Source organism: Oryx dammah, unplaced genomic scaffold, assembly GCF_014754425.2.
Source record: "Oryx dammah isolate SB20612 unplaced genomic scaffold, SCBI_Odam_1.1 HiC_scaffold_13, whole genome shotgun sequence".
Lineage (NCBI taxonomy): Eukaryota > Metazoa > Chordata > Mammalia > Artiodactyla > Bovidae > Oryx > Oryx dammah.
Window position 1 is genome coordinate 28,229,939 of NW_024070197.1, and position 26,163 is coordinate 28,256,101.

Here is a 26,163-nt window from a genome sequence, read left to right on the forward strand (position 1 = left end):
GTTTTCAGCAATCAACCAGGATTTGTCAAATACTTGCCAAACACTCAGCATCAGCAACAGTGAATTTTTAGGACTGAAGACTAAACATTAGACTCAAACACTAGCAACAAGAATGGGACTTTTCTATTAGTAATCTTCAATTCATATGATAGTGAAATAACTACACCCTAAAGAACGATGTCTCACTGGTAATGTTAGAAGGCTATCAGTGTGTTTTAAAAGGTAATTGTAAAAATGGCTTATTTACCTTGTTTTATTAACAGTCACTAGAACTTCGATCTCAATGCTTAATTTCTCCCAACAGTTTAGCTATTTCCAAGAAAAACCACCATTTGAAGACTGGCATTATAGATAACAAATATTATTACCTTGAACTGGCTTCTCTTTATCTGATGGTTTCAGTAAAAACCTGTCTACCTCGTTGCCGTATCATATCTGTTAATACAGCAAAAGTCTTGGTTTGCGCCTCTCGTGATTATCAAACGAGCAGCACACATCAAGGAAAGAGCAACAAGAGCAAGAATCCTGGAGAACCGCAGAACTCTCTCCAGTTACGCCTAACCCACTATTAGCATAGATGCAGGTGGCTTTTATGCTCTCCAATTCTTTTCTTCCAGAACACCTGAGAACTACAGAACCAAAATTTCTACTAAAAAAAGAAATTAAAAAAACAAAACAAAATAACTGTAGTCAGGGCAAGAAATGGAAAACAGTATCTTTATTGTGTGAAGTTCTAAACAAACATTCACTGTGTGCACATTCCAGCAGACAAAGATCTTTGTTCAAAATATGCTGAAATAAAATAGGTAAACAAACTCCATTTATTGAATACACAAAAGGAATGTTAATATTACTTGCTCAGAGTGGAGGGTAAAATCAAAAGAAAGAAAGTGAAATCATCGTGCTTTGCTTAAACAGCAAATGGAGAATATAGGTGCAGGTGCAAATTGGCCCCTCAAGTTCATGAGTGAGAAGCTAGGTGTGGAGTAGGTAATCTAAAAAATACCTCTCTGCTTCTTGGAACCTCGCCTCTGAGATCACCCCCAACATATTACAAACCCAGCTCTCTCAGAGCACAGCCGCCAGATGGGACTAAACTCCTCATTAGTTTCATGATATTTGGCAAAAGAACAAGATGGTTGAAAGAAAGAAGAAAAAAAAGCAGTCTCTGTTGACACAAGACATGTGAATCCATTTCTCCTGGGGAAGGAAGTAACCAACATTACTGTTCTGTTTCTCAAATGGAATTTAATCAGATGGGTATCACTTGAGATTTTAAACATGAGATACTCTGTAAGTAATGATATATCTGGCCTGAAAAGCATTTTTCATTGCTCCACATGGGAACTGAATGAGTGTAAACACACAATGTTCTTATTTCACAACATGTGCATTTATGACAATTGCTGAAAGAACTTCACAGGGTCAAATGATAGGTTCCAATGGATTTTTGTTGCAGCTTAAGTGATCACATGAGAACTAAACAGAGTATAAACTTTGTCCCCACCACTTTCCTGTCTTTACAAAACGTAAGTCATTTGGAAACCAAAACCAACTCCTGAGAGACAGAGGCAGGAAATCTTGGGACCTGGCACGAACATCCTTATTTGGGGGCACTAATTTCCCCTCATCTCCTCTCCTGTGATCTCCAGCCATTATGTTGACAGTATGGTGGGCGCCGGCGGTTAAGTCTTCCTTGGGAATAAACAACCCAATGCTCCAGAGACACCCCAGGAGGCTCGGGACAACAGGGACTGGCTCCACTGGCTCTGCAGAGGGGTTTTTCACAACCCATCAATGTCAAGGCTGTTTCAAGAATTCCCATCTATGTCTTAAAACAAAAGTCCTTTTTGATAGATTTGGCTAATATACTGTATTACTTTATTGTTTAGAAAAAAACGTCTGCAAGCTCTCACACAAGCTCTACCTTTCACCTGGCTGTTTATGTAGGCAGCAGCATAATAATAAGTGGACCCAAAAGTGGTTTTTATAACATAAAGTGACATCACATTAGCAGATCAAAAGAGAGCCCTGGATATTGGATGGATTTCATGGCTGGCTGAGACAAAGTCTGAAAATCTTTTCCTCTGGCTCTGAATAAAAACAAGTCCAGATGTAAACAGGAAACGACAACCAATATGAAACAGAAAAACATACCTTTTGCAGTGGTCTTTACCTTAAAAAATAACAAAACCCACAAATTTTATTGAAGAATATTCTTTAACATTTCTTCTAAGCCAGATGTTTTCCATTCAATTTTGGGGACTGCCAACACATTTTTAATTAATCCAAGTTATCTTCTGGCTTAGTTTTAGCTTGAATGTTCCCTTTTCCAGCTCCTCAATATTTCTTTGTTCTTCATTTCTACCCCAGTGTAGGCCCATGTCATCAGGTGACTTAAATGATTACAGCAATTAAATATCAATCCTTATTCACGGCAACCCTTCTTTGCCTTCAAATTGAGGAGTAATCAAGTCACACCACCTCTGTTACATAATCATCAAAGATTTTTCTTTCAGTAAATTGTCTTAAAGTGGCATCTTATAATGCATACAAAATATTATCTAAAGATAAAAATTTTCAAGTTAAACCCACATCCCTGACATATAAAAGCTGGCCAGAAATCCCCTAAGATTACTCCATAATGTCATAACCAAGTGCACAGTTACCAGGTCAATGTTACTTTTATGAATTCTGAATTCACTCAACTGCTAAATCGCAGGACACAAGACCTGGGGTGACCTTTTCCTAAGCAGGTTGCAGGGCAGACACTGGGCTGCTGTGTAGCTTCCTGTCCTGTCAAGTCTCTGGCAAGCAGGAAGCGGGGAGGAGACGCTGAGCAGCGGCCACGGTCCTCCCTGAGCCACGCGGTTCCCTGCTGTGCAGGACAGTGGCTCAGAGCAGAGTGGCCACCCTCAAGGGACAGGGAGGAAGAGTCACCACAGCTGTCAGCAGAAACTGCCAGTGACGGCCTCCTCAGGTGCTTCCAGAGGGGAAGAGAGCAGCCCAACACGCCAGAGCAACGCCTGAACTGAGGAGAAACAGTAACATAATTCTGAATAACAACCGACTCCTCACGGAAACAGTTATCCAGGGGGAAAAAAAAAAGTAACTACCACTCCCCCCCCACCCAAAGGAAAAACAACAAAACCACAAATTGGAGCCATGGAGGTAAAATACAGATGAAGTGGAAAACACTCTTGTCCCACTCTCCTGCTTCCAAATGCTGCTTTACCATGGGAGTTACTTTACTGGGGCAAACAGAAGATCAAATACTGTACCTCTGATCAATTTGGAGTCTCTTACTTCTATAAAATGGGGAATAAAAAATTGCCAATTGATTAAAAAAACAGCAAAATCCTTTACAAAACTGTAAAGCTCTAAAGATATACTTACTTGCATTTTACCAATAAAAGGTGGTAACTTTAAAAGAAGAAAAAAGATGGTTAGGAACTGGTGCCAAATCAAAATAAAGGATGAAAGTTTTAGTGCCTCTTCTGAACTCTTGCCCTTAGTGTTTTTCAATATTTTTCAAAAGAAAGATCACTGTGAATTCACTCTATCATCCTACTTCATCTCTCCCTCTCCGTTTTCTCTCACTCCCAATGAACAAAAGGGAAGCAGAGTTCTGCCCAGCACCACCACCTGATGCCTTAGAGGGCGGCAAGAGCGCCTCGCTACACTTGGTCAGTTTTAACAAATACAAACAGGAACACGGTAATTCTGCAGTGGTGTTTTAAGTCACAGGTGTGCAACCTGATGCTATGAATTAAAACCTCTTATGATAAATAATAAAATTAAGTCATAATTTAAAAAACAGGAACATTTACTTAAAAGAAAAAGGGAAAAAGAAAAGCTTCAAAACCAGAACGTGACACGCTGTTAAATATGTCTAACGTGCGTTCAAAGCACTGGAACGCAGGCAATTTTACCAAAGGGAATGCCACAGTGACATGAAGACTGTAATCACAGAAGGCAGTTCTGAAACATAAAGGCGCTCATGGAAAAGAGTAAAGAGAGGAAACAAAGGCAAGGATACAGAAAAATGAGCAGATGCTTTGAGAGTAAGGCTCTGAGAAATGACTTGGACATGGCCATGGAGCTGAGGTGGATGTCTGGCCAACCATCTGGGTTCCAAGGGGTAAGAATACAAACGGCAGGACTCGAGAAGAGGGCACCGCTGCAGGCTCCAAATAAGTCTCTAGTTCTTGCTCCCAAGTGGAAATGCTTTCCAGACTTCAACAAGGTCTCCTCAGGAGGACTTGCTCTCCGCCATGTAGTAACGATACAGAAAACCTAAGAGAATAGCACCCACAATGGGGAAGATCCAATACGACCAGTAGCTAGATGTTCGAGGGGGAAAAAAGCAATAAAATCGTGAACATTTCATACCAAACATTCCCTATCATTCGACATTCACATTTTAATACTAAAGTATTTAAATACTTTCACATTTAATATTTTCCAAATCAAAGAATTTTGATTTGGAGAAAAAAAAAAAACAAAGATTTTAATTAAAGTGAAAGTTCCAACAATAATTTTAAAAGGACTAAAAATGGAACATATAGCATGATACCAAAAAAATACACACACACACCTCAGTATGTGTTTTCACAAAGACATAAATGGTTATTTCTGGGTGATGGGATTACAGATAGTTTAAATTTTTCTTCAAGCCTTTTCACATATTCTACAATTAACATCCTTAAACAGGAAAAGGCCACCGTTTTATGTATATAATTATCAGTGTAGAACCAATGATATCTAATACAATTGCTGATATTATATCTGCCCCAAATATATTTTTAAATTTAATCCTCACAACAATCCTATGAAATGAGTACTATTATTATTCTCATTTTACACATAGCAAACACAAGCTCTGCACCCAAAATCACAAAGGGAAGTTGGTCAAACAGCTTGATTCCTATTTTTGTTTGGACACTAATAAGGACACACACACAGACACACACAGAACATAGTGACAGCGCTAATAACATCAGGGAAATGGTAGCTGGCTTAAGAAGTCCTACAAAGAAACCTTCCTCAGTTTAAAGACAGTCATTATTCTCCTCAAAATAAAGAGAATTCCCTGGTGGCCCAGTGGTTAAGATGACTCACTTTCACTGCAGTGGCCCTGGGTTCAATCACTGGTTGGGGAACTAAGATCTTGCAAGTCACATGGCACAGTCAAAAAAAGAAAAAAAAAAAAAATCGTTCTTCTCTATTAGAACTTAATTAACACTGCTAGTTTTAATCCAAATGACCTGGCTGCTCCTCCACTTAAGACATATGCAATCTTAGTATTAAAAGGCTTTGAAGTCCACAAAAACCAGCTGCAGTTTAATAAAAATGATTCTTTTTGCCTGAACATGCCAAGTACTTTGTACATTAAAGTATGGCAGAAAGCGGTTCTGGACAAGATTAGAATGTCAGCCAGGTAGCTTTGCTTAAAGACACAAGCACATTGGTCAATATGTACACCAGCTATATGGCACAGGGAAACATAAAAGTAATCTCCCCAAAAGAGTAATGATTTCAGGTACCTTCCAGGGCAGCCCAAGAGGCAAAAGAGATCAAAAACAGGACCCTTGACAAAACACAGAAGATAAAGCCTTCAGTGCAAAAGCCTAAGAATGGTTGACCATCAATCCTCAGATAATCCTCTGTAACTTTATGGCTGCTGAGAACAGAAGCAGAGGAAATGCATCTATACCACAGCAAAGGAGATGCAGGTTTAACAGCAACCCCTTGCCTGTAAGACAGAACTCTGCTCATTCAGATTTACCCAGGTTATTGCCTGTAGCTGTGACTGTTATTTTTATTGGTTTGTAGTATTCCACTGTGCAAATATTCCAGAATGAATTCATTCATTTTACTAATGAATGGTTATTTGGGTTGTTTCCAATATTTTAATATCTTGAATAATGTTGCTATGAGCATTCCTATAATGTGTTCACTAGTATATATGTATACACATTTTTCTTGAGTGTATATATACATATATATATATCCCTAGAAATGGAATCACTGGATCAAAAGTTACTATATTATCAAATTTACTTGATAATGCATAAACTCTTTGCCACAGTGATTGTACCCATTTACATTTCCTCAAGATCCTAACAGGGCCTAAGAATATTGGTAATTCACTTCCTAAACAACTCCTCTTATTTTTAGAATTTTTAATTTTGGCCAATAGGTGTGAAATATACTATATGATTTTAATTTACATCTCTCTGATGACAAATGAAATCAAATCTTTTTTTTTAATATGCTCATATTTGTGCTTCCTCTTATGTAGGGTGCTTAAATCTTTTTCTCATATTCTACAAAGTTATTTTTTAACTGATTTGTAAAAATTCTTTATGTACTCTACACAATAATTCTTAACCAATTTTAAGTGTTGTAAAAGTCTACAAGTTTATGGCCTGTATTTTCAAATTCTTTATGGGACTTTGGGTTGAGTATAAATCAGCTGAATTTACTAACAGTTTCCTTTAATTTCCACTTTCTAAAAATATTCTATCATATCAAACAAAAAAGACATGGTACTTTTATCGGGGCACGGTGGGGGAAGACACATTTTCTCTTTCTGTGAAATGCCTTAAGTGAGATCTCAGAACAGCTCTATATAATCTCTGTAAATTTTTATAAGCCAAGGATTCTACAATTATCTCAAGTAGAGACACTATTTAAGGGATGACAAATGCATACTTTTCAGGGCTACCACTACTGTATTAGCAACATTACTGCAAGGGACATTACTAGGTAAACCTTTGAGAAAACTCAAACTCCTGAATATGACTGCAATACACAATTATTTTCTTTTGTAAAATGCAATAATAGCACCCACATTATAGGTGTGTTGTGAGGATTAAAAGAGAATAAGTTTTTAGTGGAAACTGCATAGCTGGGCTGAGCTGCAGAGACTGTGGGTCTGACTTAGGAGTAATACTTGTACATGCACTCTTGCCTCTTACCATGTATGACTGATTTATGTCACAACGAGATTTAAAAATTACTCAAGGCAAGAACTTTTTTGAGATTATTCAAGATGACTGAAACTGGAAAAATTAATTTTGCTAAAGCTAAGAGACTACTGACTTGCAATAATTTTGACCAATAAAAAGAATGAGCTGTCAAACTATACTCTAAAGTTATGTTACATATGTATATTTATGGAATGAACCTCTTTGCCACATAGTATGTTGGAGCATAAGAAAATCTATTAAGGGAATACCAACCTTTTGCACGTATTGCTTTTCGGAGGTTCCTGAAAAAGACGCATATTTAAAAACAAACAAAACAAAAAAAGGTTAACACAGAGTATATAAAACTTCTCATGAATATTCATGTAAACTATGATACTAAATAACAACTTCATCTTTCATGTAATTTAATGTTTGCAAGTATCCATATGTAGTGGGAAGATGGGCAATTCTTTTTCTGATAATATACTGGCATTCTCTAGTAAAGAACCACTATGAAAGCATACAGAAATGACCGAAACTCTTTTTATTTATTGGAAAAAAAAAATGCCATTGATACAAACTATATTACAATAAACTAATGAACTAATTTGCAGTCACAATGATATGCCTAGTTTAACTGGGCTTGCCACTGGCAGTAGTTAAAATCACATTTCCTGCAAACATATTTAAAAAATAAAAACTCCTCTCTTGTAACATAGAGATCAACTGGGAAATGCTCAAAAGCATGCAGATAACTGCTCTGTGACTTAGAGAAGCAAACTGGTTTACTCTCTGAAATCATAATAATTAAGATTAGAGATCTTAGGGCTTATTTCACACCAAAAACAGGAAAAATGGGGTTAGGGTTAAGAAAATACCAAAAAAAAAAAAAAAAAGGCAGCAACTAATCAAGAGGTACTGATGCATCAGTGACAACACGGATGAACCCTGAAAATGTCACTTGACAAAACCAGACAAAAAGACCACGTATCACATAAGTCCATTTACATGGAATGTTCGGAACAGGCAACCAAGAAAGTAGATCAGTGGTTTCCTAGGGCAGGGAGAAGAGGACCTGGAAGGACATGGAAAATGACTGCTCAAGGTTATGGGGTTTCTTTTTAGAGTGATGAAAATGTTCAAAAATTGATTTGTGATTATGGTTGAACAACTCTAACTATACTAAAAACCCTTGACCTGTACTTAAATAGGTGAATTGGATGAAATGTGAATTACATCTTAATAAAGCTGATACCAAAATTTTAAATTCAATTTATATAAATATCAAATGAACTTATGGATTTCATTAATTAGTTGTAAAGTACAAAAAAGCATGTTAACTTACCGCCAGAGGACAGTAACTCATTAGCATAGGTTACTGCTGCCCAAAAGATCATCTCTGCCAATAGTCAGCAGTATGCCAGGGTATGAACACATAATTACAGTTCTCAGTGACCTCCAAGAATCCCAACAACCCTACATACATACTGGCCTAGATACTTTAGAGCAGACCATGAGGTGAGTTTTAGCTTCCTATACCCACAACACTGTAATTCAAATGAGACCATGCCTCAAACCTGAAAGAAATTCACCTACAGCCAAGTAAAACCTCTAATAAGTTTTAGATAAATCTTATTACTTTACTATTACATTTCTTTCAGATCCTGATGATAACAATCTGGGACATTTCTCCTTGAGTAGAATGAGTCAGGCTAGTTAAAACATGTTACTGTCAATCTTTGAGAAACACAGCAAATGTTTTGCAGAGTTGAAAGGTGGGAGTGTACTGACGGTTGTGTCCGCATCTCATTTATTACACTGCCTTTCACAATATTCCACTACAGTAACCAAAAAAATGATTGAATTCTATGAATAAAATGTCCACGGTCTTTTATGCTTTCATTATCCACAAATATACCAATGATTTATAAAACAAAAAATGTAGAATTAGCATTTTTTTAAAAAAGAAGGTAATCTGAAAGGCTTACATGAGAGCATCATGAATAATATATGTATCACTTTGCTTAACCAATCAATAAAAACATTAAAAGCCATTAGTTCATATAAAGGAATTCTCTAGAAGTTTTTAGCTTCTTTTACAACCACAGGCACTGGGTGTGTGCTAACTTGAGTGAACCTCAGACAATGCAGTAAGCAACCCAGAGAAGAAAGAGCAGGGGAAGAGAGGAGACATACCGAGACCATAATATACTGAAATGGTAATAGTTCCTAACAAGCAATTTTAAAAAATTTAAATATATATGGTTTCCATCCTTCCTTCCTACTGCTCATTCCTCCTTTTAACCAAGTACCTCAACCTGTTTTAAGATCAAGCTTTCCCTGAAGGCAAAAAGAACTACCACCCTAACACTGGAGGAAAGAGGAGAGAAAGCAGCAAATCCTCTTTAGAATACTGACAGCCAAATAAACGCCAAAGTACAGTTACTCTGTTTTAATCAACTATAAATGAAAGAGCTGTTTAAGGCGCTGCTCATGGTAGCCAAGTGCCTCAGCCAACTTCAGAAAGAAGCCAAAAAAGTTATTTTTAATTTAACAAAATTAAAAAGAAAAAAGTTCTATTAACAGAGGACCTTTCTTCGAGTCTACCTTTCTGTTCTCACCGTGCATAGTTCTCATTTCCACTCCAGAGCTCTGTGCTGAGTCTAACAGATGCTTAGGTGAAATTCCTACAGTTTATGATTGACTTTAATTTACCCCTGTGGGTGTTCAGGCATATCTTGGCTGCTTATGTTCTTGCCCACATGTTAATTTACATGCAAGATTGGTCAGGAGAAGGCACTGGTCTCCATCTTTGGCACAGACAGTAGTAACTATAATACCCTATGATTTTAGTTACAAAAGAGCAGTTCAAATCCAGAGTCCTTCTACCAAAAGCTTTCTCAAGTAATTAACATCCATGCTTCTTTCTCCCCCAACAAGTCTGGAATACACTCCCAAACAACCACATTGTTCTAAGTCTACTCTAACTTTAATTCAAAATTAACAGAAATTAACTGTTTAAACAAGGTGGTTCCTCAAGTTCAAGATTCACTAAGGCTTTAATTCCCTCATAAAATAAATGTGTAAATAAATACATGCACATACATATAAATACTAAACAAAGGAAATAGTTCATAATTTTTGAGTAACCTTTTTATTAATGCCGATTATAACTGAAATTACATCTGATATCTTCGGGCTCCATGCTAAATCAGTTTCCTTACTTGTGAATTGAAAAGCTCAGATCAGATGAACCTGAATTCTAAAGTCATATTAGATTAACTCAACACATTTCTCTGACCCCAGGGCATTGTAGCAAAACTTACAAGAGCAGACTTCTAAAGATTAGAGAGATGTTAATACCATGCTCCCACGTTCAGGAAGACTGAAGGAGCACAACCACAAAGAGATGCTTCTATCTCACAGATGCTCTTCTGATATGCTTTCACGTGGTTAAAACAATGATAAAGAAATCTCATAACTGGCAAACATATGGGGAAGGATTTAGGGATCAGTGGGGGGGGTGATTTCACTATGAACCCTGTTTAGGGAAAAAAACATAGGAGAACACATTCTTAAGGAATGGTGTACTTTGTCACCAGAATATAAACATAGGAAGCAATGAGTCAAAATTATGGTTATGAGGCATTCAAATATATAGACACGGCCTTATACGTATACTTCAAGCCTAAATAGCTTATATTTAGACTTTCAGAGATTTAAATAAAAGGGAAACATAAGGTATATAAGAAGTTTATGTGTTAATTCCTAAATTGAATATTTGCCATTCCTAGAGGATTCCACAGAGAAGGCAATGGCACCCCACTCCAGTACTCTTGCCTGGAAAATCCCATGGACGGAGGAGCCTGGTGGGCTGCAGTCCATGGGGTCGCTGGGAGTTGTACACGACTTGGTGACTTCACTTTCACTTTTCACTTTCATGCATTGGAGAAGGAAATGGAGAATCCCAGGGACGGCGGAGCCTGGTGGGCTGCCGTCTATAGGGTCGCACAGAGTCAGACACGACTGAAGCGATTTAGCAGCAGAGGATTCCAAGTATTTAAAATTGGAAGAAGTGGATTTTAAGCCACAGGACACCTTCAACAAATTTAAGGAGTATTTGGGTGGCCTGGTAGTTTTTGTAGCTTTTTATTTAGAATAGTTTGGTTTGTATGTGGCCAGATAGCTATCACTATACGAATTCTAACGTTAGGTTCATTGAACAATCTAGGAAGTCTGAGTTTTGGAAGTACATGTCAATATATTCAGGGCCATGGTGGGGTGGATCTTGAGGACAGCCTTCTCATGAAGCTCCAGTGTACTATGATTTCTTTCTAGATGAGAATACAGTTTTAACAACTACTGTCTTGTAAAGCACAAATGGCTGGTCAGCCCAGTCATACAAAAAAATAGTTCCCTGTATGTAAGGGCAAATGCGAACATGAAAAACACCTGCTGAGACAAATTTCTACACGACTTTCTCACCCATTGTGACAAGATATAGAAGATAACACGGAAGGAAAAAATTAAAACACTCAGAGACTATTCTACTTATCACCACACTGGAGGGCTGATTTGAAAAAGATGTTACCCTTGTCCTTCTGACATCATGTTTTGCAAAACTATCCGTCATTCCTAAATAAAGCATTACAAAGAGAGACACTAACCCTTGAGATTTCTCAAGAAGGGTGTTTTGTCTTTCAAAAGTGACCTTGCCATTATAGTCTGCTTTATTTCAAAAGATTATGTTACAAAATACAAATGTTAGGTAAAAAAACAAACAGTCAACAATGAAACAATCACACAAAATTCTTTGGTAAATAGCAAGCCCTACTCATCCAAAGGCATATCCATTTCAAATATTAATAAGTTGGGTTGTAGGTATGACAGGAATATTTAACAATTCTTAAAAGGAAATTTTTAGTATGATGCAACCAACTACATCACAAAACTATAAAGTACGCATTCTTTTTAGTTTCCCTCTCATAAAAGAGAAGGTAAACGGAACATTATGTATGTTCCTGTATGTAACTATAATAGAAAACTCCGTATAACAAAAGTCTGTAACACCTGGGAGAGAAAAATGTACTTGCCTTTAAATGTAATTTACAAATTACTTCTAACATAGATGGAACTGACTAGATTTCAAGTTAAATTTCTTAAGTTGAAAAATGAAGTTTAAGAAACATGCCAAGCTTTTATAGAGACAACCTTACTTGCTTAGAAAGATGTTAATAAATTGATAGGGAACAGTCACTCAGGTAAAATGCATTAGTAAAAAGAAGCAAGGGTCAGAACAGCATGTGCGAGGTTTTTAAAGGATAGGGTAGTTGGTCTGTTGGTCAATCCATCTGCCTTCCACTCATCCATTTACACTTATGTATGGACAGAATCTCTTCAGAAGAGTAAATGGGCAAATGGCAGCTGGCTACCTCTGGAGAAGGGGACCTGGGAGACAGAGCTGACGATGGGAATCATTTTTATAGTACACTTTTTTGTACTATTTGAATTTAAAACCATGTACACCACAAACTTCCCATTCAAAAAATTTAAATGGAAAAATGGTCAAGTTATTGGGTCTATTCACTACAATGAGACTTGACTAGTGAAGCAGCTGGTACTAGAAAATACCTTCTGAATGAATGAATGAAACAGTACCACATTTTTTGGTCAGGTTGGATCTGTATGTTAACTTATCTCCTGAACTGACTGATAAAGATTCTAACCAAGAATTAAATGCCTAATCAAGAGACGTCACTGACCACAAATGTATCTTGGTTACTTGCAGCACAGTAGACAGGCAAATGGGCACAGAAAACAGTTTCTAAGGTGAGTTTCCATAACTCAAAAGTAGACCAGAAAAATGTTAACTCAAATGTGAATAGAAGACTGATAGCATGGGGAATAATTCAGCTGAGAAGAGATTTAAGAGATAAAAATGTTTTTAATTCTAGTTATCTTCAACTGAAGCACGTAAGAAAAACATCCGCAGTCTCTAAGCTTTTAAGCTTTGGTATTGTAACAAACACTTCAAGGTCTTGAACCTCAGGCACTATAAGGAAACAATGGTGACCATTAGTGTCAAAGCAAAAGTAGTATGAGAAGTAGTTTCTAAAAAATTGGGGAAAAGTTCCTGATTTGCACTCGGGAATAGAATGTTTTAGGTGTTTTAGAAAAAGTTGTTTTTTTTTTTTTTTTTTGCAGGGGTGTGGAGGTAGTTTCAGAAGGGAAAGAGGTATGGAGTTGTGGAGGGAAGAGAGAAGCAGAGAAATAATGGAAGAAGGGAAATGAAAACTCTGTCCATAAGGCGGAAGAAACCTCTTTACAGAGGTTCTGAAACCTTAACCGAAAGCATAGCAATGAAATGAACTTGACATTTATTTCTTCACGGTAAATGTAAAAAAAATTAAGAAAAGAGATAGCTGCAGCCTAGATGCAGAAGGGCTTATTTAAACCTATGTAAGAAATAAATCTGAAGGCTCAAGAATTTCTTTCTGGAACTAAAATCAGGCTGGACTATATAAGCTCTATGACAACCTATGTAGGTGGTCTTGAAAATTTTCCCAAAGGTGTCCCTTGGCTGGTCTGCCTGAAGTACAGCAGTGTGACTGGAAAACACTCAATAATCAGACTCTTTATTTAAAGGAGACTGTCCTTTAAGTACAGCAGACATGAGGAAAACAGAGCCTTGAAAACACTACCCTTAATCACTGTTTAGTTTAAGCCAGGCTGGGGCCAAACTACATTTGGAGACTTCTAAATTCTTACCAAATTTCATCAAATCTCACCAGCTAAAAGGGTTTCTTTTTCTTTATTTCTTATAAAAAGTTCAAGGCTCAACAGTTTTAATTTATCTCAGACATCTCTAGTTACTTCTTTGGTCTACAGAAGACAGACAGTGCTTTCCACAGAAGAGAATTAAAAGCTCCCTAAAAGTTTTCACATGAAAAGATGGGCATGTCATTCAGCCAAATGTCTGGCGCTTGGCTACCTGGGTTACTTTAAATGCAAACTCCCACCTGCAGAGAGCATGAATCAGTAGTAGTAATGGAAGCCCAGGGAACATGCACTTTGGAAAACATGCCAAGAGATTCCAATACAGGCGGTACAAGGAACAGAGTTGGAAAAACACTGCTCTCCATTCCTAAGAATGGTCCTAACTACATACTATACCACCAAACAAGAAAGTGGCAACAAGAAGCAATTTGTAAGACTTCCAGACACTGGAACTCCCCCCCCAACAGATTTTATTTGTTTTAATATAAAAAGTGCTCTCAGGGTGCTATGAACAAGTGGATTATGGTTCCTGAATTAAGGTACATCTCCTATACAAGCAGGCATATCCCTCAAATCAGATGTTGACCTCTGAGAGCAATGGTTTCTGGACATGTTCAATATACCAAACAAGCCATGCTTAGTTCAAATTTTACCTTAATAACACAAGTGAAGATTCAAGAATGGATAGCACACGTGTTAGGAGGGGAAGACAAACTACCAGTGCTCGCAAAGCCTTTAAGGAACCACTTCACATCCGCTTCATAAACAATTCAACAGTTCAGAGTAGCAGAGTGCAACAAGATGGAAGAGTTAATTTACACAAACATTGGATGGTGGGGGAACAGGTGGCAGAATCTGTCAAGCAACCTCTAGAGCTGAAAGAATCTGTGTGTCTTGGCCAACTTTGCTCTCACACAGGTTCAGGAATTCCAGCTCAGTGCGGAAAGAGAAGCCAGAAGGAGGAAAAGGGGAAGGAGCATTGCCTCCATGAAGTTCTGATGACAACTAACTGCTGTGTCTTTAAATTAAGAAAGTAGACGAGTCAAGGAAAACAAAAAAAAAAAATGAGGGAATAAGGGAAGTGAGGCATCCAGCTTGTGGGAAACAAAAAGGCATTCAAATTTTCTTCCTGGTACATTATGCAGTGCACATTAAAGTTTTCAAATATTTAATCTTTTACTTTTGTGGTATCACTGAGTGAATGGGAAGGGTGTGTAGACCTATTTGAGCCCAGACAACAGGGTAATGGGGACAGAAAGGCCTGTTCTAGTTAATTACTCAATTTTTCCACTCTACAACTTGTTCTAAGACTTGCAAGAATAAATCAACTTTCCAATTCTTTTTCCAACATAGAAGCAATTATCACCTATACTATTGAATGTAAGAACACGGATCATAGCTTTAGAGTTTCAATTTTTAAAAAAACTGAAGAGGGGCCTGAACGAAATGTTCCTATTGTTCAAGACTCCGCTACTTTTTTTCTGAGATGGTACTGGATGCAAATTCCTGAAAAATGGGATTTTTGCTTGAAGAGAAAAGTAAACATTTCTTGTTAAAATACTTAAAAAAAAAAAAAAGCAATTCCATTTGAGTAAATAGAAATATAAACACTTGAGACACACAAGAGCAATAGAGGACTTCTTACCTTGCTACCACCTCCAGGTTTAAGGTCATTCTGTTTAAAGAGGAAAACATTTGTAATAATTTAAGACACATCCAAAGAAACTCTCATTATGCGTTTATTTCTAACCCTGGGACATGAGCCTACCTTCTGGTAGCAATTCCCCAGGAGATGTCAGGGTTTATAGAGAGGTCCTGCCCACTACCCCCGGCCTCACCCCTGCATCCCTGACTCTCAGCACATCATAGTCCCTTGTTAGAATGGCAGGGTCCACAGTTACCACTTTTAGCAAAGAATTTGCAAGAACAATCAAAGCACTATATTTTAGATCATGATATTAACCTCATTACAAAGAAATTAATCAACTAAAAACCCACTTCCAAAATCAGTTCCTTTTCAGAGATACTCTATGTACTGATTTACAAACAAGAAGCTCCAGCTTAGCACAGTAAGGCTAGATGATTTTGGAGAAAATTTAGCCTGATGGCTGGGCTGAATGAATCTCCGTTTTAGTCATTCATTCCCTCATCACGACCTGTGGCTGCTAGATAGCTTCCTCTCTCTACAAGCACGCCTAGCTCGGCTGGTTCTTACCGGGTGCACGTCACCAATGTAGTACTGCTTGAGCATTTCTCTGGCGTCTGAGGAGTGGCCTACATCTTCAAAGCTTTCAGTTGCATCTCCTCCAGCTTGTTCCATCAGAACCTCTTCTCCACCAGGATGCTACAAGAAAAAGATATTTATTAAAGTAAGGGCTCTCTAAAAAGCTAACTGATATAAGCTCCTCCCCCGCTGCCCTCCTCTTTTCGTTTTTCTCCTTTAAATGGCAGCAATGAGATGAACCAGCACTGTATACCCTGTGACAGGAGCAATGGGGAGAACACTACATAATTCTCGTGTCTTCTGGCCAAAAATGCATACTGTGGGTTTAATTATGAGGAAACCTAGGAAAATCGCAAACTGAGAGACATTCTACAAAATGATCTGCCTGTGATCTCCAAAAATATCAAAGTCAAGAAAGCCAAGCAAAGGCGATTATTCTATTCCTGGTCTGGGATGATTCCACATGCTGCGGGGCAACTAAGCCCACGCGCCACAACTGATGAGCCCGCAAGTACTGAGAAGCACAGGCTCTAGGCCCACAGGTTTCAGTAGATTAGTTATTGCCTAATGAGCTCGAGTGAACTCTGGGAGATGGTGATGGACAGGGAGGCCTGGCGTGCTGCGATTCATGGGGTCGCAAAGAGTCGGACATGACTGTGAGACTGAACTGAACGGTTATGAAGTTTGTCTGGGGTAATGAAAAAGCTTTAGAAATAGATAGCAGTGTTGGTTGTACAAACTGTGAGTGCAATTAACGGCACCTAACGGTACAGTTAAAAATGGTTACAAAGGCAAATTTTGTGTACTTTACCACACACACATACAAAGCTTGGTTTACATACCTATAATTAACGTAACCCAAAAATTTACTTTTGTCTGAATCATAGCAAAATAAAAGAAGTAAGACCAAAAGAGTCTGGAGGTTAGTGAACTAGATTGGTTACCGGTGCTATTCAAATCTATCACACAATCATAAATTTCTCCCTGTTTTTATTAAGTAGACCTAACATAAGGTGGAACACATTTCCCATTTTTTTCTGCTTTACTTTTAAATCTCATATGAATCTGCAAAGATTCTTCTGAATTTGACAGCCTTTATGTTTTAAGACTAATGGATCTTGTCTTAGCTTTTATTGTATAAGCAATTAAATAACATTACAAATATTTCAAATAAACTATATGGCAATCAAGATCATAAACTTTCAATTGATGAAACAATGCCTGTGATGGATTCATTTCTATTTCAGTCCAGCAATAATCAAGTGAAATACTTTACAGATACAAAGGCAACTTTGAGATGTTCTTCTGTGAAGAGTTTTAGTAAATTCACGAAATATATGGCAGGGAGCAGGGGAAATCTTTCAGCTTTTCATTAAGTTCATATACTAAGTATTATTGAAAAGAGGACAGAAAATTTATATTTTAATACAGAAAAGAAAGAAGACAAATTGCTAACAGAAAATAATACCTCTAGATTGCTAATTCTATGGAATGGATAAGGAACAGATCGACAGAAAAGAGAATGTGAAGAATGATAGTTACAGAATAAAAATCTTCTTGGAAAAAAATTACACAAATTCTCTGTGAATGGAAATTCCATGGTGATATAATAAAAATCTAACAATAGGATATGCTAAAGACCACCTGACTTGGAAAATTAAATCTAGAAACATTAAGATTACGGAAGCTGCAAAATTAGGCCAGGCTAGCCTAACAGATTAGCAGAATACTAATCATCAAAATAAGATATGGAGGTTAAAGTTTTGGAGAGGATAAAAACTACTTCCTAAAAAATAGTCTGACAACTCAAAGAAAGATAAGAGACCTGGGTGGTGAACAGCAGGAAATGGTGCAGGTCCACAGGTATTTGCATTTGGATTAGAAAAAGAACCTAGTAAGGCAGGGGTGTCACCTAGGAGAGGTTAACTTGATGGCTGCCAGAAAGGGTGTAACTTTGGCAGTTCCAACTGCTCAGGGTCTAAATATCAGGTCTGCAGATCCAAACACCTCATCCCCACCAGATGATATACCCTTATTCCCCACCATGTTAGGTCCTACTGCTACAGATTCTCACAATTCCTTAGGCATCTTCATGGTGTTTATCACAACTCCAATTGTTTATTTAATGTCTTCTTCCTGAACTAGACTATAAGCTCCCCAAGAACAGGAACCACGGCTGTCTTACTCATGGCCGTATTCCTGAACATAGCACAGAACCTGGAACACAGTGAGATCTAGGGGGCGCTCACGGTGCCCTCCTCCAGTCCCACCTGCCCTCTCTCCCTCTCTGGCATGTATGCCGCACAAATACACAAGCCAAAGTCAAAGTGTCGATCAGGGCAGCTCACCTGGGCAGTGCTGGAGGTTAAATTTTGCCTCATGTTATTTCTAGCTTTCCCTAGGACTAGCCACATGGGCCTGTTTGAAAAAAGAAAGCATACTTTCTGTAGATTTGTTAATTCCACAAGCTATATAACGACTGAATTGCACTTTCATTTGACCAGCCTTAGAGAAAGACAGTAAGAAATGTGCTTAGTCAAATTCTGAAGTTCTTAGGGGGTGGCACCAAGCAGAGCCCACATTCTGTTTTTCCTAAGGCAAGACTACTCTACCACGCACAACAATTGCTTGTGCACAGATCTCATCTTCCTGGCAAGTCCAAAGCATCTAATTGACCTTTACATCTTCAGGGCATGTGCTAGTTACTATGCACTCAAAAGATGCTATAGGAAACAACATAATTTTTAATTATTAATAAAAACAGCCACTAACACTTACTGAGCTCTTTATATCAGGTACCACGATAAGTCTTTGTATGAATTACCTAAATTAACTGTCTCAACAACTCTGTGGAGTAGGCACTATAATCTCCCTTGAACAGATGGGAAAAGGTCTTTATGGAGCACTTTTCCCTAAAGTTACAGTAAAGTAGGACACTGAACAAGACTCTTTAACCCCACAGCCCACATCCAGTCATTAGAATGTTTTATATACCAAATGTGTATTTACACATATGTGTGCATGTATATATATATATACATCTCAACAAAATTCTCTTCAAAAGACACCTAAGAAAATGAAAAGGCAAAATACAGACTGTGAGAAAATATTCACAATACATATTTCTGAAAGGACTTGCATCCAGAATATATAAAGACTGCCTTCAAGTCAGTAATAAGAAAACAATAGAATTAAAAATGAGCAAGACTGAATACACACTTTATAAGACACACACAAGGCCAATCAGCCCTTGAAGATGCTCAAAATCATTAGTCATCAGGGAAAAGCAAGTTAAAACCATTATTATATACCAGCACACATCTATCAGAATGGCTAAAACTAAAAGCACTGACAATACAGCATGTGTCAGTGAGGATGTAGAGAAACTGGAAGACTGACACGTTGCTGATGTGACTGTAAAATGATGCGGCCACTCTGGGGAAGAAGTCTGCCAATTGCTTCAAATGTAAAAGAAAAACAAAAGAAAACAAAAAAATATGAGCTATGGGAATTCCCTGGCATCCAATGGTTAGGACTCAGCTTTTACTGCCAAGGGATCCCTGGTTGGGGAAATAAGACCCCACAAGCCATGTGGTACAGTCAGAAAGGAAAAAAAAACAACAAACAGCAATCTTACTTGCAGGTATTTCCCCAAAAGGAATGAAAATGTGTCTACACATAGATTTGTACATGAAAAGTTCACACAGCTTTATTCATAATAGCCAAAAAAAAAAAAAGAGGAAACAACCCAGTGTCAATCAATAGGTGAACAGCTAAATTTTAGTACAGTTACAATGAAATAATAAGCACTAAACAGGAACACGCTACTGACACGTAGCAAAAATATAGACGAATCTCACAAATACGTTAAGTAAAAGATGTCAGACACAGAACAAAGTGTGAGAAATCAATCACTGGTTGCACAAGAACACAGATGGTAGGAATGTTCTGAACAGTGATGGTGATGGGAACTATACAGGTGAGACCTTTGTCAAAACTCATGGAACTCCACATACAAAATCTCTACGTTCTGTTGTATGGACGTTAGATCTCAACAGAGCTGACTTAGATGGGGGAAAAATCTACACAGCAAAATATCACTAACAACCCAAATGCTTATAAATAAGAGACTGCTTGAATAAATCAGAATCAGTTCAACAATTTCTTGAATAATAAGAAATTGTTCCAGATGTGGATATGGAAAGACTCTTGAGATATATAGTTATGTGAAAAAGGCAAGTTACCAGTTACCTTATGGGTGGGGGGAAAAAAAAAGGATGAGAGGAACTACATTCACTTTTGCTTACAGGCATAAAAATAAAACTCTGCAAAGATTCACAAACAATAGTAGTTAATTTTAGGAGGAAGTGGAAGTGGGCAGATGGGAAAAAGGCTTTGCACAGTATACCTATATGACCTACTCAAAAAATTAAAAAATTACCTGGGTTCCAGAAAAAAGGTGCTAGTTCTAACTTCCCTCTAACACATCCCCACCCTTCCAAATTACATCTAAGACGTGGAAGGTGGTGGCTGTAAAACAGACCTAATTCTATATTCTATAGCCACGAAAAAAAAAAACGGGGGGGGGGGGCAAATCTTAATGTCATGGGCACAGGCTATCTGGTCAGACTGCTTGTACCACTTAGCATTATGACTGTTTAAAAGTTATTTCTCTGCTCCTCAGTTTTCCCATCTCTAAAATGAGCTATTAAGTGGATTAAAAAAGAAATTATACGCAAGCTGTTAGAATAATAAGCACCTAACACACACTATTACTATTCTGAATCAATTAATAGACACTATAACTTGATTACGGAGAAGGCAATGGCACCCCACTCCAGTACGCTTGCCTGGAAAATCCCATGGACAGAGGAGCCTGGTAGGCTGCAGTCTATGGGGTCGCCAAGAGTCGACACGACTGAGCGACTTCACTTTCACTTTTCACTTTCATGCAATGGAGAAGGAAATGGCAACCCACTCCAGTGTTCTTGCCTGGAGAATCCCAGGGACGGGGGAGCCTGGCGGGCTGCCATCTATGGGGTCGCACAGAGTCGGACACAACTGAAGCGACTTAGCAGCAGCAGCAGCAACATAATTTGATTAAGGAATACTATGATTCTATTTCTGTTTATCAGTCAGTTCAGTCGCTCAGTCATGTCCGACTCTGGAACCCCATGGACTGCAGCACTCCATGGAAGATGAAGGATTCAAATTCTCGAGATTTAAAGAGTTCCTTTCTTCCCTTCTGTATTGTTTTCCCCTTCAATCTAGTCTCAAAACCTGAGCAAAAATAATATATTTGAAATAAATTCCTTCAATGTCACCCCCATGTTAAAACACATCAGTGGTTTTCCATTTACTTATGGTATGGTTCACAAATCCATACCACCTACCCAGCCTTGCCTGTCCTGGCTCCTGCCAAGTTCTTTGGCCATTCTTGACCTTTACTGGATACACTAAAGCCACAGCTGCTTTCAGTCCCACCAACATGCCAAACTCTTGCTTGACTCTGCAAATGCCGTAGGAATGCTCTTTTCTTTCATCTTCCCAAAGCTAGTTCCCTCTCATCAACGAAAAGTCATCTTCACAGAAGCTTTCCCAGATCACTCTTATTAAAGTAGATTTCCCTACCATGGCCATTTTACTTTCTCAACTTCTTGCCTGTTTCCTTCCCAGGAAGGAAACATTTGGCTGTTTTTGCTTTGTCTCCCTTAGAAGGGTAGCTTCAAGAGGGCAGATCTATGTCTGTTTTTATACTACCAGGACCTAGTACCACAGCACTTGAGAAGAGTCAGCACTAAACAAAAGTTTGCTGAATGAATAAAATGCTATCCCATCTGTGAAAGTGAAAGTGAAGTCGCTCAGTCGTGTCCGACTCTTTGCGACCCCATGGACTAGTAGCCCATCTGTGAAGCAGATCCTAAAGCAGTATACCCACTCATCCCAAGAGTCACTGAAAAAGTACATAGAAAGCTTTAAAACAGTGTAATGGGTTATTTTAGGTTACTGTTGTCAGAAATGGTTAATTATACATAAGACAATGGTTTCCCAACTTTTCCCACTTGTGATACAATAATAAGAATATAAACTGAAACGAAGTTCACAAAATCATATTTACCCTTGCTAAGATGTACTTCGATATTTCGTAGTCAATGGCATAAGATATTGTAACCATTTCTATGTGATTTTTTTCAAAACCACTAAGTAACAGAAATACTGATGTGTATGATTGCAATGTTTTGGTTTTTCATTTGTGATTTCAATAAATTAAATCAATACCACTGACTGAAAACTACAAAATTAATCTATTAGAAGATAATTCAATTATATTATCAATCCTAAATTATCACATTCGAAGTCCAGAGTAACACTCTAACCATATTCATTAATCAAAAAAGAAAGCAATCTATAAATGCTAGATATTCAAATGAGGAACCTTTTTCTAAGGAGGAGCCCCAAAGTGAACTCAGATTGGAAAGTAAAGGATGAAAATTGATGTTCCTTCCTGGTCTGATCTAACAAAAACCCAATTCCTCCAGACCTGCAAGGCAAAAACCTCAGTCACCCTTGACTCTCAAATTCAAGGCATCATTAAAAAAAAAAAAAAAAAAAAAATACAAGGCATCATTAAATTTATTGGCTCTACCGTCACAGTACATCCAAAATCTGATACTTCTCACTACCCCACTACCACCACCCTAGCCTAAGCCACTATCTCTAGCCCGAGTTACCGCCACAGCCTCCTAACTGGATTCAAGTGTTCGTTCAGTCTCTTCTCAACAGTGCCGTCAGTGATGCTTGAATAGTAAACCGTTAAGTCACATATTACTGGTCCTCTGCTCCACTATGCTTACCCATCTCAGAACAAAAGTCAAAATCCTTTCTAAAACCAGCAAAACTGTACTTGACCTGCTCCTCACCTTGATCATGCTGACCTCATCTACTACTCTCCAGCCACCATATAACCTCCCTCACTGTTCCTCAAACACACTGGACATACCCGCACCTCAAGGCCTTTGAATTTGCTTTGAACAAGCTCTTCCTGCTGATATCCACAAGGCCAGCTCCCTTAACTTCTCTCTGGCCTTTACTTTAGTCATAATCTTAATAAAGCCATTTCTGGCCACCATACCTAAAATTTCAACCCTTCATCTTCAAGCTGTCACTCCATACACGTCCATAGTCCTCTTCTCTGCTTCATTTTTCTCCTTAACACTTGACTTGGAATGAACAAGAACACAGGGACAGAGACTCTGGTAAAGGGTAAGTGAGAATGGCGAACTGCAGGGAAAGATCTGCAAGTCAAGCTTGAAAGGCTGTGCTGGCACACCTATGATGTCTCTGGCTCCATCAGCACGTGGTGAACCAAGCTAGTAACTGTTCAAGATTAAACTACTGTCCACTACATGCACTGAGTGTTCCTTCCAGGTTCACTATCTATTCTGAATCAATCAAGAAGAAACTGGGGGGGGTAATGAAACCACAAAAAAACCCATACTGGCTACCCATTTTGAACTATGCTTTACTGTGCTACAAGCCACACTGGAAACTTATGAGGCATACACCAAAGTACAGCTAAGACTAGAATTCCAAAGTATTGCTATGTAGACAAGAGAAACCAAGGAATTCATCTAAGACACATCTTGCCACTAATCAGTTGCCTGACCAAAATCTTTTTGAACCTGTTTCTTATATCCCTACTAAAATAAGGATCAATACTATCCAACTCTATCTCAATTAGTTACTTTGAGGCTGAAATAACGGGAAAGCACTTTTAAAAGTGTTTAACTGCCATAAACCCCACAAATACAAGGAGTTACTAAATGGTAAGATGTTAACTTCTTGGCCACTAGGAAGATTTATTAAAATCAATGTTGTTTTGGGGGAACTTTAGGTTTTAAGATTTTTTTTAGAGATTTATGAATCAGGATGTAGAGCTTTATGCCCTATGCCCCAAATTAATAGAAAAAAAAATTTTAGTAGTATATTTATTTCATAAAGAGAACTAAGAGAAATAAAACTTTTTCTCAGTGTTAGTAGGTTTGTATTATACAAATATACCCAAGAAATTAACCATTAGATTATTAATCTACTGCTCAAAATAAAAATATACACATCAAAAATAAACCACCAAACACATTTACACTTAAAATATCCCAAACCCTCAGGAACTGGGATTGAGGAATGACTGCAAAAAAGCACGAGGGAAATTTTTACTGCAATGAAAATGTTCTTTCGCAACTGGAGTTGTGATTACATGGATGAATATATTTGTCAAAACTCATCAAACTGTACATTTTAAACATGCACAATTTATTGTATGTAAATTACACCTCAATAGAGTTAAATTAAAAGTGTATTTCTTAAAAAAAAAATCAGTTGCACCATCCTCAAGAAGAACTTGTAAAACCTAATACACATGCTTGATTTGCAAAAGAGGTAACAGAGTCTGAGTCAGAGGCCAAAAATAATAAACCCCAAATCAACTCATAACCTCTGGCCTCAAGGTCTGCTCAAAACAAGAAAAAGAAAGGCAGCATAATGGTAGGAAGGGAGAAGACATCTCAGCTTCTTCTCAAGAAAATTAAAACCAAACAGTAGTATTACTTCAGAAGGCACAGTGAAAAAAAATGAGATTTGGCGCTTTCAGACCTAGGTTCGAATGACTCTAGGCTGTTAGGTGAGAAACTCTGAGGCTCGGTTTTCCTTTCTGTAAAATGGTGATACCGGTGACTCAAAAGTTTAGCCAAGCAAACAGTAAGTGCTCTACATGTGACAGAAGCATATTATGGAAGGTACCAGAACTCAGTGCCGGAAGAAATGCACGCGGACCTAAGGCTCCCCCGCCACCCCACCCAACTCCGTCTCGAAGGGTCGCGGTCCCTTTCCGTACGCCTCCTCGCCCTCAGCTCGGCTCACTTCCCTCCCACACACCCCACCAGCGTTTCGGGGCCCGTACCCCCTCAGCGCAGTCCACCTCCCGGGCCCCACCTCGTCCAGAAAGCGGCTGACATCGTAGACTCGCCCGTGGATCACCAGCCATATGTCCTTCGGGGAGTTGCGCTTCGCCACCTCCTCCAGTCGGTAATAGGTGACGGAAGTCTCGACTCCTTGCTCTTTCCCATCGCCGCCGCTTGCTACCACAGTCGCCATTGGGCCCGAGATAACCTCTTTTCCACCGCTATTCCGGTTTCCACTACCAACTTCCTGGAAGTCGACCTCCCGCTCTGTCCTCACCGGCTTCCGTAACCGGGGCCAACCTGTCAACAGCCAATCACGCTAACGAATAGTTTCTGGTTCGTTTTCTTTTCACCAATGAAACGAGGAACTCTATTTCAAATCCCACACACTCCTCGCCAGACCCTAGGGGCGTAGGCCTGGTTCGAGGTCCAACTAACCAATCTGGATCACCCATCCCCTCCAATCTCACCAATCAGATACCGTGATTTTGGAAAGGCGCCTAAGAGACACGTCCGTCTGAGAAAGAGGTTTCTTCTTCAATCGGCTTATGTGCTGTGCTTAGTCGCTCAGTCGTGTCCGACTCTTTGCAATCCCATGGGCCATAGCCCGCCGGGCTCATCTGTCCATGGGGATTCTCCAGGCAAGAATACTGGAGTGGGTTGCCATGCCGCCTCCTCCAGGGCATCTTACCAACCCAGGGATGGAACCCAGGTCTCCAGCATTGCGGGCGGATTCTTTACCGTCTGAGCCACCAGGGAAGCAGCTTACAGACCTGCAGAATTCTGGAAGACGGGGCAAAGTCACCTTTTCCCCGTTTTCCTTCCCCTTGGAGAGGGTCCGTCTTGAGTCAAGAGCAACTTGTTCTGCCCCCACCACCACCCCAACTCCTGCGCAGCTTCTGTTCCAGCCCCAGATGTACATTTTTACTTTGCACTCTCCGGGCTGTGACCTGGCGAATCCAGTCTCTTTAAGGCTCAGTTTCCTCTTCACCAGTAAAACGGGCATGATAATCTCTACTTTATAGAGAAATTTGGCCGATTGAGAGAGAGAGCGAGCGTGTACCTGCAGAGCGCTTGGTGCCTAGTAATCAGTGTATAAATGACAGGTGGTGAACTGGCACCTTGAGACAGTGTTTGGGTGTACGACATGGAGAATTCCAAGTTTGTGCCATTACTGAGAATCTTATTTTCTTGTATGTCAATTATCTCTAAATAAGGCTCAGGGCGG

General features: G+C 38.8%; 1 protein-coding gene across 2 annotated transcripts; it reads right to left on the bottom strand.

Annotated features, from left to right (window-relative positions):
* Window positions 1-697: 697 nt before the first annotated feature.
* Window positions 698-25,543, bottom strand: LOC120872688 (cytochrome b5 type B). 2 transcript variants are annotated; one of them, XM_040253228.1, is made up of 5 exons: window positions 24,967-25,543; window positions 15,967-16,095; window positions 15,397-15,426; window positions 7,248-7,276; window positions 698-4,343 (listed from the first exon to the last, which is right to left on the bottom strand). In XM_040253228.1, exons 1-5 carry the CDS (start codon window positions 25,126-25,128, stop codon window positions 4,253-4,255), a joined length of 441 nt encoding a protein of 146 aa, XP_040109162.1. In that variant the 5' UTR covers window positions 25,129-25,543; the 3' UTR covers window positions 698-4,252. The 2 variants fall into 2 exon arrangements, with proteins under 2 accessions (XP_040109162.1, XP_040109163.1); XM_040253229.1 differs by lacking the exon at window positions 24,967-25,543 and adding an exon at window positions 22,830-23,695.
* Window positions 25,544-26,163: the final 620 nt, after the last annotated feature.

Bases quoted from the DNA above. Each gene is read 5' to 3' on its own strand.
- LOC120872688 (XM_040253228.1), bottom strand. From the start codon at position 25,128: ATGGCGACTGTGGTAGCAAGCGGCGGCGATGGGAAAGAGCAAGGAGTC. The intron at 15,427-15,966 runs GTAAGAACCAGC...CTCTTTAAACAG, and splicing joins ACATTGGTGACGTGCACCCG to AATGACCTTAAACCTGGAGG. The intron at 7,277-15,396 runs GTAAGAAGTCCT...CGTCTTTTTCAG, and splicing joins AACCTGGAGGTGGTAGCAAG to GAACCTCCGAAAAGCAATAC.